This window comes from Mobula birostris, chromosome 7, assembly GCF_030028105.1.
Source record: "Mobula birostris isolate sMobBir1 chromosome 7, sMobBir1.hap1, whole genome shotgun sequence".
NCBI lineage: Eukaryota > Metazoa > Chordata > Chondrichthyes > Myliobatiformes > Myliobatidae > Mobula > Mobula birostris.
Window position 1 is genome coordinate 47,003,718 of NC_092376.1, and position 13,582 is coordinate 47,017,299.

General features: G+C 36.0%; 1 protein-coding gene across 2 annotated transcripts in view; it reads left to right on the top strand.

Moving 5' to 3' along the window:
- The window catches only part of xpo4 (exportin 4), a 110,639-nt gene that overhangs the window by 57,634 nt on the left and 39,423 nt on the right, over positions 1-13,582 (top strand). For both annotated transcript variants that reach the window (XM_072263066.1, XM_072263067.1), the window contains exons 8-10: positions 2,358-2,515; positions 4,723-4,897; positions 7,072-7,248. In XM_072263066.1, coding sequence (XP_072119167.1) covers positions 2,358-2,515; positions 4,723-4,897; positions 7,072-7,248 — 510 coding nt within the window. The remainder of the gene's footprint in view (positions 1-2,357; positions 2,516-4,722; positions 4,898-7,071; positions 7,249-13,582) is intronic.

Consider the following 13,582-nt stretch of genomic DNA (forward strand, 5'->3'; position numbering starts at 1 on the left):
ATATGAAACAAGTTGTAACACCAACTACAGGAATTCCTACATGCAAGGCTTTACACAAAGCAGTGTTGTAAAAGGATGATGAACCTTTAGCGCTTTCCCCCATGCATTCAGGCATAAGGTACAAACAGTATTTTGACCATTGGGTACCTTAAATTTGTATGAGTGTGATTTGGCTCATCATGTGTATTGAAGATATTGGCAAGTTCTTTTTTTAATTTTGTGCTCCCATAATCTTAATAAAGTGCTGCATTTGTAATTGAACTGTATTGTAAATGCTGAAATGGATACTAAAAGCCAGTTATAGAAAGTTCATTGTATTCTTCAATGTTAAAGATTTAGCGATGTTTCAGAATTCCCTAATGATCAGTGATCTGTGATTTATTCTTAAAGTCTGTTAGAATTTAGTTGATCTTTTACCAAGATAAATTAATCTCCTTGCCACCAACCTTGATCAAGGGACAGTTGTACATTTTTACTGTGATTATTTTAGATGACTCTGCATAGTTACCAAATTCTGGTTCAAATTGGCGTTTTGTTTTGTAGTAAGATGAACAAAATTAAGTGGAAAGATTTGAGAATAAGTACAATTTTAAGCATGTATCTGATATTTTCAGTGCCGGTTGTAATGAGAAATGCCAAGTTAAAACAACTGATTTTATAGGAGTCTATATATTTTTTAAAGTTTTTCCACATAGTTCTGTAATTTCTCTCATTACCCAGTAAATGATTTTTAAAAAAATTACTTGGTTCCTTTTATTCATTTAGTTAATTTACTCCCAGATTCACTGCTGAATCTCACCTTCAGTTGTAAGGTAGTCTCCTTGGGGAAAATGCTCTCTGCCTCTTACAGTTATTCCTCACCATTTTTTTGAACAAACTGTCATTTTTCTCCAGTTGTTGTTTGCTGTCCTCACTTTCTCATTCATTTCACTTTATCTCTGTATTTTACTTCCCCTTTCTCTGCTGCATTTGTTATCCAACCCCCCCCCCCCTTGCTATGTAAGGATTACATAGATTTCTAAATATTTCTTGTAGGCATAAGTATGATTCAGATGTTGGCATTTGTTATTGCAGATATGTTATCAGCCAATCGATAACAATTTTTCAATCTATCAGTTCTTGCAGGAGAATATTACTCATGGTGTGAACTTTACCAGAAGAACAAAATAATTGCAAATGAGGAAAATACCAATCAGGATTATGATAACTTCAAATTACGAATTGTTACAAACTTGTGGATGATAGAGGAGGAGATTGAATATTTGATCAAATTAAATGCAGACACAATTTTAAATTGTCTTGATTATTGATCCAGTTCATTGAGTATTTGAGAAACATGTGCATTATAGATGTCAAAAATAAGTATCAATTTAAAACTAAATTCAAACTATCAACAGCTGCGTAGGTTTTAATTTATAAGGTCACAATGTGATTGAGTTCACTGGTAAGACTGCAAATGTAACACTTCAATGGTGATTACTTGTGACATCTCTGATATGTTAAAGAGGATGAAGCATTTTTTCCGAGGAAAATTAAAAATTTTGGTTTTGTGGGTGACTGAAATTTGTAGATGGTTTTAACTGTCCCTTTAGAGTTAATTATATTTTAATTTTTGTTGCATGTATATTCCATATTTGCAGTACATTTAACACCATATTTTAATTGTTAGTAAACTGACAGTAATTAGTTATTTGACTTTCTTATCCTTGACAGATTAATACTTGCCAAAGGTGTTTTGTGTTTACAAGCTAAAGGTGTTTGCAATGCATCACCAATTTATACTGAATAAGCAGTTATGCTTAAATCTTAATGATCTAAATTTGTTCCATTTCTCAAACTAAGATAGTATTGAATATCCTCGGGTAATCTGACTCAGGCCATATTCTGACTTGTGTTAAATGTACAGGAATATTTTAAAACTTTTGATATAAACTGTTTATATTAAGTACAAACATGAAAAATTTCTAGTTTCAGAAGGATAGGTGACTACAGAGATTAATATCTCTTTTTCCAATATTTTAGGCAATGTGTTCATTTTAATAATTGCTATGTATTGGGATTCACCAAATTGAAACATAGAATTTCTCAGTGGGGGTCATTGACATATGTTTAAATTGCAATTGCTTTTCAAGTTTATGATAGCCATTGTGTCTGTTATTATTTGAATGCCCAGAAACAGTGCAAGATCAATTTTTGTGGATGTAGATACAAGAAAAATTTATTTATTCAACAAGAGCTCCCCTAACTTATATTATTCTTTTAATTGACGTTATCTAGAGAAGCATAAAACCTTATTTCTAAGTTTTAATACATATAATTTAAATAAGTAGAATTGAGCTATTTTTGTTCTGTTGCAGGTACATCGCAAAATCAGAGAAGATTCAGACATGGCCCAGGACTCTTTGCAGTGTTTGGCACAACTAGCCTCAATCCATGGACCTATATTTCCTGATGAGAGAGCTCAGGTTGATTACCTGGCTCACTTCATTGAAGGGTTACTCAATATGATTAATGGGTATGTTCTTAATTTATTAGGCAATAAAATGAATCAACTGAATTTGTCTTTTAATAGCATATTTAGAGTAATTTTACAAAATTGCACTACCTGCTATTTATTCCATCTTAGGAATCAGGGCGGATCACACTGGTGAAGATTATTGGTTCTGTATGGAACCACCAGTGTTTAACCATTTAAAAGACAGTAACTCCAGAACTACTTGAAGTGCACAGCTAAATGTAGACTTGGAATGCCCAACCTGGCTAGGATCCAGGGCCCATTGATTTCAGTGGGGATTGCAGGGCTGCAAGTTAGGAGGCAAAAGGGAAAGTGAGTTCCATTTTTATAAATTACTTTGCTTTAGTTTAATTTTAATTAACTAACTTTATTATTAAATACAATTTTAATTATTTCAGTGCGTACACTTAATACATAATCCTAGGAAGTGTGTTTTCATGCCAGAAGCAATGTTTTGCAACTCTTTTCCCACATGCCTTATGGGAAAGTTTCTGTTATAAATCTATGATTTTTTTTTTTGTCTTGCAAAAGCAGCTTTGAGGCCATTTATGTTGCTACTTCACCCTTGCTGAGATCAATTCACTCTGTAGATTAGATATTATTTCTTGAGTTGTGGAGCTTATCTAAACTTTTTTTTTGTTTGAAATAAAAATTCAGAGTCCTGAAGAAGGGTATTGGCCTGAAACATTGACTGTTTATTAGTTTCCATAAACGCTACTCTTTTCTGCAAGTCAGGAGGTTGGGGATTATTGCGTGTAGGGGGTTGTTGATTGTTATTGTGGCTGTTTGTAGCTGCGGGCAAGGAGGGGATCTTGGGGTCTGTGAGTTTTGTTTCTTTTTCGTGCCAGTTTTGGCGGGGGCAGGGGGGAGTTGATGTCGTCTTTCATCAACGTTCATGGGTTTTCCATATTTAACGGCTATCTAGAGCAGACAAATTTCAAAGTCGTATTATACATGTATATTTTGACAACAAATGAACTTTTGCCTGACCTGCAGAGTTCCTCCAGCTTTTTGTATGTGTTGCCTTGGATTCCAGCATCTTCAGAAATTCTCGTATTTATGAATTGAAATTTGGTGACAAGATTAGGTTTGAAAATGCACTATTAAATAGTTGAAATGGCACAGATGGGGATGAGCTGCTATGTGTGAGTAGCAGTATTTTTTTTTTTGAGAGCAACTGCAGCTTGGCTAGCAGAAATGGATTGAATTAAACAGGGTGTCTTATTGTTGGTAAGTAGTGAAAGCAAGTTTGAGAAAGAAGAAACTGAGAATTCTTCCTATGCCCAAAACAAAATATCTCAAGCTCCAATACACAAAGGAGAGATTGGTGCACTGAGATGAAGTAGGAATGCCCCCCACCCCAACACAACCGTTTATACTAAGTGTTTTTAGCTCAATTTACATATTAGCTTCAATCCAATATCCTGGCTCTTATGAGATTATGTACAGCACTGGGATATAAAAATAGATTTGCTTTTGTTTTCTGTTTTCACTTTATAACAGGTAATTTGCACAGGCAATGAGATATATTGGTTCTCTATTTTGGATTTTACAGCTGTTTATTCATAGGCCTCCTCGGGACCCTTTTTTTAAAGTTACCATAAAACAAGAAAATTAATTGGAGTTTTAATAATACGTACTCCATTCCAAATGTCTTGCATTTTGGTGTTGAATACTTGTTTGTTTTAGATGTTAAGCAAGGAACAGATTTGCCACGAAATGGAGGACCAGTAATCTGCTATTAATATAAATAACATACTGGATCTCAATAGATCAGAATAAATTGTACCTGTTTGTAGATTCCAAAAACTGAAAAAAGAAACAAACCTTATTTCTATGTCAGTATTGAATGTAACTCCCCTAAATGCCAAGATATTGGAACAGAGTGAGCATGTAAATATTCCTTGTAAGCTCCTATTTGTAACTTCTGTAAATTTTTTCTACCCTGAATCATGTACTTTGAAAGTCTATTTTCATTTGAGAACTTACAGATAGTTCAAAAAACACATTTGATTTTGTTTGTCATTAGCCTAAATCAGTTTATTTTCTTACACTTCATGTGATCTAGAATACATGCTAATTCTAGTTAAACTGATCATCATTTAATCTTAGACTCTGAAATTTTCGTTGTCAAATCAATATTCCTATTTTGATTATTACTAATTATGTTAAGTAGAAATTAACTTCAAGCTCGTTGAATTTTCTAGGATAGAAATTGAGGATTCTGAAGCAGTGGGAATTTCCAATATTATGAGCAACTTGATTTCAGAGTTCCCACGTAGTATTTTAACTGCCATTCCAAGTGAACTATTTTCTTCATTCATAAACTGCCTCACGCATCTCACCTGTTCCTTTGGACGGAGTGCTGCCCTGGAAGAAGTGGTAAATGTCTTCTCTTATTTCATCTTGATGCAATGTTTTACCTTCTGAATTGACATCAAAATGTACTAAAATGAATTCATATTTTTGCTATTCATTTGCATGAACATATTTCAAATGGTATTTTTGTACCATGGCTACTTTTTTAGTTTAAAAGAAATTTATAAAAGATACAAGCTCAAAACATATGTGGAATGTTTAGTTTATAAATGATATCACTGTAAGTCTAGTTTCATGTTTCTGTTTAGAAAATTACTTAACCAATGATCTCCGAATCATTTCTGTGACCTGGATTATTGTTGTGAAGAGAGATTTGTTATATTTTGCAATGTTCCTGACTTTTAACAGATAACTTACCCTATCACAAACTTTATTCCCAAACACTGTCTTCAGCCCTCAGGTTACTTTCTGAAACTGACCTAGACTGATTCCAACGTTGGCACTGAAGTAAGCCACATCAGCTCCATCGGAATCAATGTCCTCCATTTTCAATTGTGTAATATTATCCACTTCCATGCCTACTTCAGTGGTCCCACTAAAGCTCTCATCCAGAATTAGCTTTTATTTGATTATCTCAGTACACTCTGGCAGCTAACCTCATTCCACTCTCTGAATGCTGCCATCAAGAATTGTTGCTGTCTCATAATTTGTACAGCTCCAATCATCCTTTGTCCCTGTGAGTTTTGATGCACGTCAACTTTCAATTAAGCAACATCTCAATTTTAGAAGTAATCATTTTCAAATCTGTCACTGTCTTATCCCTGGTCTCTATTATCTCCTTAAGCTCTACAGCCCTACAAAATATCTGTTTATTTACATTTCTGACCTCTTAATCAGCCCCAAATTGATTTGTTCTCGTATTGATAGCCGTGACTTGTGCTGTGAAGTTCTATATTCTGGACTTTTCCTACCCTAAGTCTCTTTCCTCCTTGGGTTGTTCTTGTAACTATGTCCAAGTTAATGGCACGGTAATATAGTGGCTCGCTGAACGCTTTATCGTACCAACAACCCAGGTTTAATTCACACTGCTGTCTGTAAGGAGTTTATACGTCCTCCCCATGAGTGTGTGGGTTTCCTGCAGGTGCTCTGGTTTCCTCCCACAGTCCCAGATGTACCTGTTGTTAGGTTAATTGGTCATAGTAAATTGTCTTGTGATTGGGCTAGGGTTAAATAGGTGGTTTGTTGGGCGCTGCGGCTGGAAGGGCCTATTTTGCACTGTATCTCAATAAATAAAAACAATAAATTGAAGTAGAGCTCAAGATTGTTCAGGTGACAGAAAAATTGTTGGTATCACTGTACGTGAACTCTGCTAGTTAATCAGCGTTATTTATTATTTCAGATTTTTAATGGGTGCTGTATTCTGCATACTTACTTTTTGCTCTCAACTTCATTCATCTCCATCTATTTTTGTTTCCCATTTGGGATTAACAAGCATTCATCTCCCTCTTAGCTGACATTAACAAAGTGTGTGTCACCTGGACACTCTTGGTCTCCACAGAAATTCCCTTTGTTAATTTTACCTCCTTTTTTTTCTACAACTTGAAACACCTTTGGTTCTTTGTATTTTTTCTAGTTCTGATGAAGGTCATTGATCTAAAACAATAATTTGTTCCTTTGTCCAGTGGTGATGTGTGACTTGTTAACCATAATCAGCATTTTCTAGTTTTATGACATAATTTCTGCTGAGTACATTAATGTTTTCTTGATACTTAACTGCAATTTTTTTGATATGTACACTTAACCTCCTATAACTTGATGTTAAAGCACTTTTAATTTGGAAATGCTAACTTTGTAGTGTAAAGAATAATGTGTCCTCAAGGCAATCTTCACTTCAGCTGCCATTGATATTTGTTCGGTTAGTTTTGGTAATTCCTGAGTATGCTGTTTCATGCCTCACTGCATATTTTCCATTCTAATAGGCTCTTTAGAAGAAAGTGAGCATTATTAGTACAATGCCATGCTGTCAGTTGTTTTGCCTGTATTTATTGGAAAGGAAAATGCAAAGCAAAAATATTAAGCTGGAGAGCATTTTGATGATTTTCAGAAAAGTTGCAGAAAATGCCTAGTGCATATTATCATTTTTTATATGTTCTTGTATCCTATTTTGTACAATGGAACATGTGTCCATTCAGTTTTGTTTGTTTACTCAATTGAATAAATTACTGTTTTGTTCTTAGTTGGACAAAGATGATATGGTGTATATGGAGGCATATGATAAGCTCCTTGAATCGTGGCTTACGCTTGTGCAAGATAACAAGCATTTCCATAAAGGATTTTTTACTCAACATGCTGTGCAAGTTTTTAATTCATACATTCAATGCCATTTGGCAGCACCAGAGGGCACAAGAAATTTGGTAAGTATTACTTCAAAATTTATTCTGCTTTCCTTCACTTGTCCTCTTGTATAAAAGGTGTGGAGGTTCTTCCACCACCAGAATAGATTTTAACACTAATATATCCTATATTTTTGCTTTCTGTTAAACATTTCTGGTTGAGGACTGCACTATTGTGTGAATTTTACTGGCACTTTGAGAAAATCCTGTGATTCATTTCAAAATGTTGCTAATAATAAAATAAAGATGATTGTATTTGATCTGAAATTTACCCCTTATAATTATTTTCCTTAATTTCATTTTCTCTTGTCTTGTCCAAGTTTTGTTTGTACAAGAATGTTCCAAATGATTTATCAGGCTAAATGATAATTTGGCACTATCACTGTAGAGTATGACTCTGTCCTAATATAACCTAAGTGATTCAGTTACCAGCAGCATACATGCTAAGTGACTGGATTGATTTAAATACTTTAATGCAGGAAGGCCGAAGGCAACTGTACCAAGAACTACTAATCCACTTTGAATCAGGTAAAACTCAAGTGGGACTTAGACTTGGAAATGCATGGAGTATATGACTGTTAATGCACATACTTTACCAGCTGAATCAAAAGGGAGTTACAAATTGCTTCTAATTGGAAAATTTAAGAGTGCAAAGCTTGTTAGCTTAAAATTATGTGGCAAGTGATGTGTGAGTTAACTTGAGATCATTCTTAGTCCTAAGCTTTGGAGGATAAAATGCCTCCAATGCATCATTAATGACGATTTTAGCTTGTACTGCATGAGCTGTCCGATCAATTTCTGACATTGAATGTGCTATTGTTAGAAAGTCAAAAGAGATCGAGTGTCATTGCCCAGCATAAATGAGAAGCTATTTTTATTTTATAATCATTTGGTTTTGGCACAGCAGACTAATGTAAATTTCAGTTGTGAATTATTGTTATCAAACAGTAGATTGCGAAAGAATCAGTCAAGCTTAAGATTTCTTGCATGACTTCAAGTGATCAGATGAGATTATGTACACAAATTCATGATGAAACTATCTTGACAAGGTCATCCTTTGAGACTAATCTGCTAAGCATGAATGCAATGTGTCTAAGTTCCTATTTGACTGCAGAAGGCCAATCAAAATGCATCCATGAGCTTCCCAACAAGCTGTGCACAGTGAGAATGTCTTGGGCAGTATACTGATGAGACAGCACACCTGGAACACAGAGACTGTCTTGGATGGAGCTTTGCCTTTTTCTTTGAAAGACTGAGTTTTCTGGTGGCAGAGAGAGGCTGTCCTTTCTCTGCACCTGACATGTTTTCCAAATTGGTTTCAAATATAGCTTCGTTGAATCTATAAATGCAAAGCCCCATTTACTTAAAACAAAACAATAAAATCTTCCCTTGGTGTTGCAAACAGTGTTGTAAGTGTCTGATGCTGTCAGCTGTATGAGTGTTCTTTCATGGTGTCCATTTTAGCCTGACTTATGAAACCTGAATGGTTGTAATTATTCAAAATTTAAAGTATGCAACTTTCAGTTCCCTGTGTCATGAATTTCTCCAATGCTGAACTGTGAATATGGCAAGAAAGAAGCAAGCCAAGATGACTAATTGTTGGTTATGTTCTTCGCCCCACAAAAATTCCTAGAGAAGTCCAGTAAATGACTCTAGTCACGGTACATGGCCTTTCTTGATCTCACTTAAAAATTTTGACTCTGCAGTCAAGAGGGACTGTGGGACATCATCCTCAATTTGAGCTGTCTATATAAATTTGATTCTAATTTCCATTAACTTCAGGACCATATGCCAGACATGATTCTAAACAAGTCCACAGTAGAATCTAGTCTCAGTACAGACTGGTGTTTTTTTCAGTCTTTTTCACGAAGTGTGCACTTCGGATCCATTGACAAACAACTATTACATTATAGTGGAGATAAAGTTTAGGACTAATAGGAAAGCCTTCAGAATATGTTGCCTCTCTTCTAGAACTTAGGCTGCATCAGTATACTGGTGAAGCTTCTGAACTTCAAGGTGTCGTAACTCATTCACTGATGTACCATTGAGAGCATACTCACCATCTGCATCTCAGTGTGGTATGGCAATTGTCCCGTATCGGACCGCAAGGCACTCCAGCATGTGGTGAAAACTTGCCCAGTGGATTATTGGCACCCAATTGCCCACCATTGAGAACATCTACCATAAATGCTGCCTGGGCAGGGCGAAAAGCATTATCAAGGATGTATCTCACCCTAACCATGGACTTTTTACTCTCCTCCTATCTGATAGGTGCTACAGAAACCTCCACTCCTGCACCAGCAGGCACAGGAAGAGCTTCTTCCCTGAGGCTGTGACCCTGCTGAACGTCACATCGCAGTGCTAAGCAGTATTGCACCCATATTGTACTGTCTCAGTACTTCTATATTGTATGCTATAGCAATTACTTTTTATTCACAGTTATTTTGTAAATAACACTATTCTTTGCATTTCTGGTCAGATGCTAACTGCATTTCATTGGCTTTGTATCTGTACTCGACATAATGACAATGAAGTTGAACCTAATCTAACCTAAAACAGTCAAAACCTGTGGGGTGAAAAAGGGCTCTTTCAACTTATCCCTAACAACAAAAGAAACAGTAAGACCTTAGGAAAAATAGACCACTTCAAATATCTTGGGAGCCACATCAGTGATAGCAAAATATGAAATTCAGTAACAACTGTAGTGGGCCATCAAGTTTGAGGAAAACTGTTTGGCAATTAAAATCTGAAACTGTAGAAAGCTTGTGGCCTAAGGCAGCATTTTCTTTCTGTTTTGTATTGTTCTGAAACCTGAACAACTTGTAACAGGTACTCCAGCTTTGAAGATGTTCCACCAACACCCTTTGCAAAATCTCCACAGATAATTGAACCAATGACAGTGTGCTATCCCAACTAACATCCCCAGCTTTAAGGTCCTAGCTGGTCTCAAGTCAAATACATTGAACAGATTGTTATACATATGCCTATTCTCAAAATTGTTAATTCCATGCTCAGGGCATTGACAAGAGGATTACCAAACGGATACATGAAAAGTTTCAAGGATATTCTTAAAGCTTCCTTGTAAATATATTCCATCCCCAATTACTTACAGAAGCATATTACCTAGGACTGCTCAAGGTACAGAACATGTGTTGGGGTTAGCATTGCAAACTTAGAAGGGGTGTTCTATCTAGTTTTGCATTTGCAACCACTTTGCTCTTAATATGGACTTCAATTTTGCAAGTCTAAGAGAGGGTTTTGAGTTATACAACACAGAAACAGGCACCTCAGCCCACTTTGCCTTTGTCAACCATCGTGCTTATCCGTACTAATCCCACTAGCCTGCATTAATTCCTTATCCCTGTTCCTGTAACCTCTACCAACTCTGGTAGCTCATTCCAGAAAGCCAACTACCCTTTGTGTGAAGATGTTACCTCAGATTCCCTTTAAACTTATGCTGTCTAGTTTTATGCACTCCTACTGCAGGAGGAAAATACTCTGGCTTTCTACCCCAAATATGTCTCTGATTTTATATAACTTTATCATGTCACCTTTTGGCCTCCTTCACTCCAGGGAAGGCAGACCCAACTTATCCAACCTCTCCTTATAATTTAAGCCTTTCAATCCAGGCATTGTGAATCTTTTCTTCACCCACTACAGCTGTAATATGGTGACCAGAAATGGGCACAAGATTTCTAAGTACAACCTAACATATATTCTGTACAGCTATAATGTGATGTTCTGATGCTTGTACTCAATGCTTTGGTCAATGAAGGCAAGCATGCTATGTAAAGCTTCTTCAGTACCCTGTCTACCCGGTTTCCATTTTCAAGGAACTATGTAATTGTACCTCAAGGACTCTATTCAAACCTTCCCTCAGGTACCAAATAAACTATCAGAGGACCACTTCATCGAGCACATTTGCTCTGTTGAAAAGTGGCTACCCATTTCATTTCAACTTTCCATTCCCATTCTGTCATGTTGGTCCATGGCCACCTCTACTGCCCTGATGAGGCCAAACTCAGGTTAGAGGAATAACATTTCATTCTCTCTGATGGCATGAACATTGATACCTCTAACTTCCCTCTTCTCCCCTTTTCCATTCCCTATTCCCTATTACTCTTAGCCCTTCTCCTCACCTATCCATCACTACACTGGTTCCCCTCCTCCATCCCAAAGTCAGTTGACCTCTCCTGATAGTCCTTCTTCAGCCCTTTACCTCTTTTACATATTACCTCCCAGCTTTTACTTCATCCCCCTCCCCCACCCACCCACCCATGGTGTGTTGTGTGTGGATGGAATAGTGGGAGGGATCAGCTGGACTCTCAACCCCTTCCCACCAGTGTATTTTCCTGCTCCACCTCCTTCCAATCTTTTGATCCTCCCATTTTTGTCTCCTTTTCCCACTCTACTCCCAGCCTTTCCAATACTTTCATTACGATGTCCCTTATCTGAAGGTGACAAAAGCAAGTTGAGACTTTTGAGAAGCGGTATGTGATATTGCTTCATTAATGAAGGCCTAAAGTACAAACGTGAAATTATTGTTAACGTGGATAAATCTCAAGACATTGTTCAAAAAACCAGCCATCCAGTTGGAAGATGCCCAGGTCCTGCAGAGTAACAGAACTGTACCATTGTACTAAGTATGCAGAGTACACTAAGTAGCTTTTGGTTTAACTTCAGGAGAGATTTGGAGGGAATATGAATCTATTAGTTTTATCCTTAAAAAAAAAACAACGAGTCAGGCTCTCAATGTTGAGTCAGGGTGCAGTGGGCAATTTCTGAAAGCTTGCAATGCTGAGGGTCAGAGCTATGCCAGCTGCTAAACCTGTGGGTAATTTTTGGAGTCTTTTAATGCTTTTGACATTCACGTATATTAAAAATGTCTTTAAAATGGATACATAAAGAATAATTAATAACTTTAAAGAGAAAGTATTAAATAATCTGCCTCCCTTTTGACTCTTAAATGTGGTTCCTACAAAAACTGCTTTGAAGTAGTGTTTATGATTCTGCACCAGGCTGACCAATTGCAGGATCAGAGTGAATTCCAAACAGACCCACGTCTTGCTTGCTGGGGAATCTAGAATTTCTGTTTGAATGCCTGACATAACATCTAAGAACGTTAGCTACAGCCAGCATAATTTTGCCCAATTTCATTAACTTTGTTTTATTTTACTGTGCGTTGGTCCAGCCTCTTATTAAATAACTATTTAGTGCCTCTAAATTGTTTCCTCTAATTTCATTAAAAAATTTTCATCTCTAATTAGTCTACTGTTTTATGCTTGCGATTTAAGAAGTCACTCCCTTAGTACCGCACCAAAGTGTTATCTCAGATTGTGTTGGTAAACACAGGAATGATATTTTAGTGTCTAATCTGATTCCTCTCCTGCCACCTGAACTAAAATCTAGCTAAAACACCATTGTTCTTGCAATTTTAATAATTTCCCTTTTTAGGCAAGTACCTTAAATATGTTCTTCAAGGTATTCAGTTAATCTCAACAAAATATTTACATTTAAAGAACCTTTTTTCCCCCAGGAAGGCATTTGAATATATCAGTATTCATAATTATAATAAATTATAGAATATTGTTTTCCTTTTACAAGTAAAGAAAATGTTGTTTGACCAATGAAGTCACCATATACTAGTATTGATGAGGGCTTTCTTAATGATCTTTATCGTGCTGAGGATATTGTTTTCTTAGTTTGGTCTTCATTTCACAAATCTTAACAAAATATTGTGCAGTTAATTCAGTCATACATCTTATCATGTGTCATTCCTTCAACATATTTGATAGAATGTCTAAAATGAATGCAGTTGTCCTACATCCTTATGTAATGGACATATTGGATGCTAACATTATTTCAGCTAGATATTTAGTTTTTAAAAAAGGATACTTTTGAAGGGAATTAAATCCTCGGCTACTCTGATCAATCAAATTCCTAGGTACTAGAATGAGTAGGTCACTGCAGGGCACATGTTATTTTATGCTCTTGAGTTTTCACCAGGATGGATTACTTGAATTCCTGACATATTTGTTAAGCTGATCTTGGCATTTGAGTCAGTTCATCCTCTTGATCTTTGAACCTTTTTTGTGAATTTTCCTTAATTTGTAACTTCTCCCTAAATACAGAAGATTAAAGTGGGTACAAATCTTTATACTGTATCAACATAACTAAAATTGATTATCAGGTTTTCCATGTTGAAAGTGTGATATTTTGTTTATGTAATATTTATTGCTTTAGTGTTTGCTTCCACATCTTATCCAGTTTAGCACTAACTGTCATGAATGTTTATGTACTCCCCCTTATGTTGTGTAAACTGCCTGTCACCTCTTTTCAAAAGTGTTTGCTTATG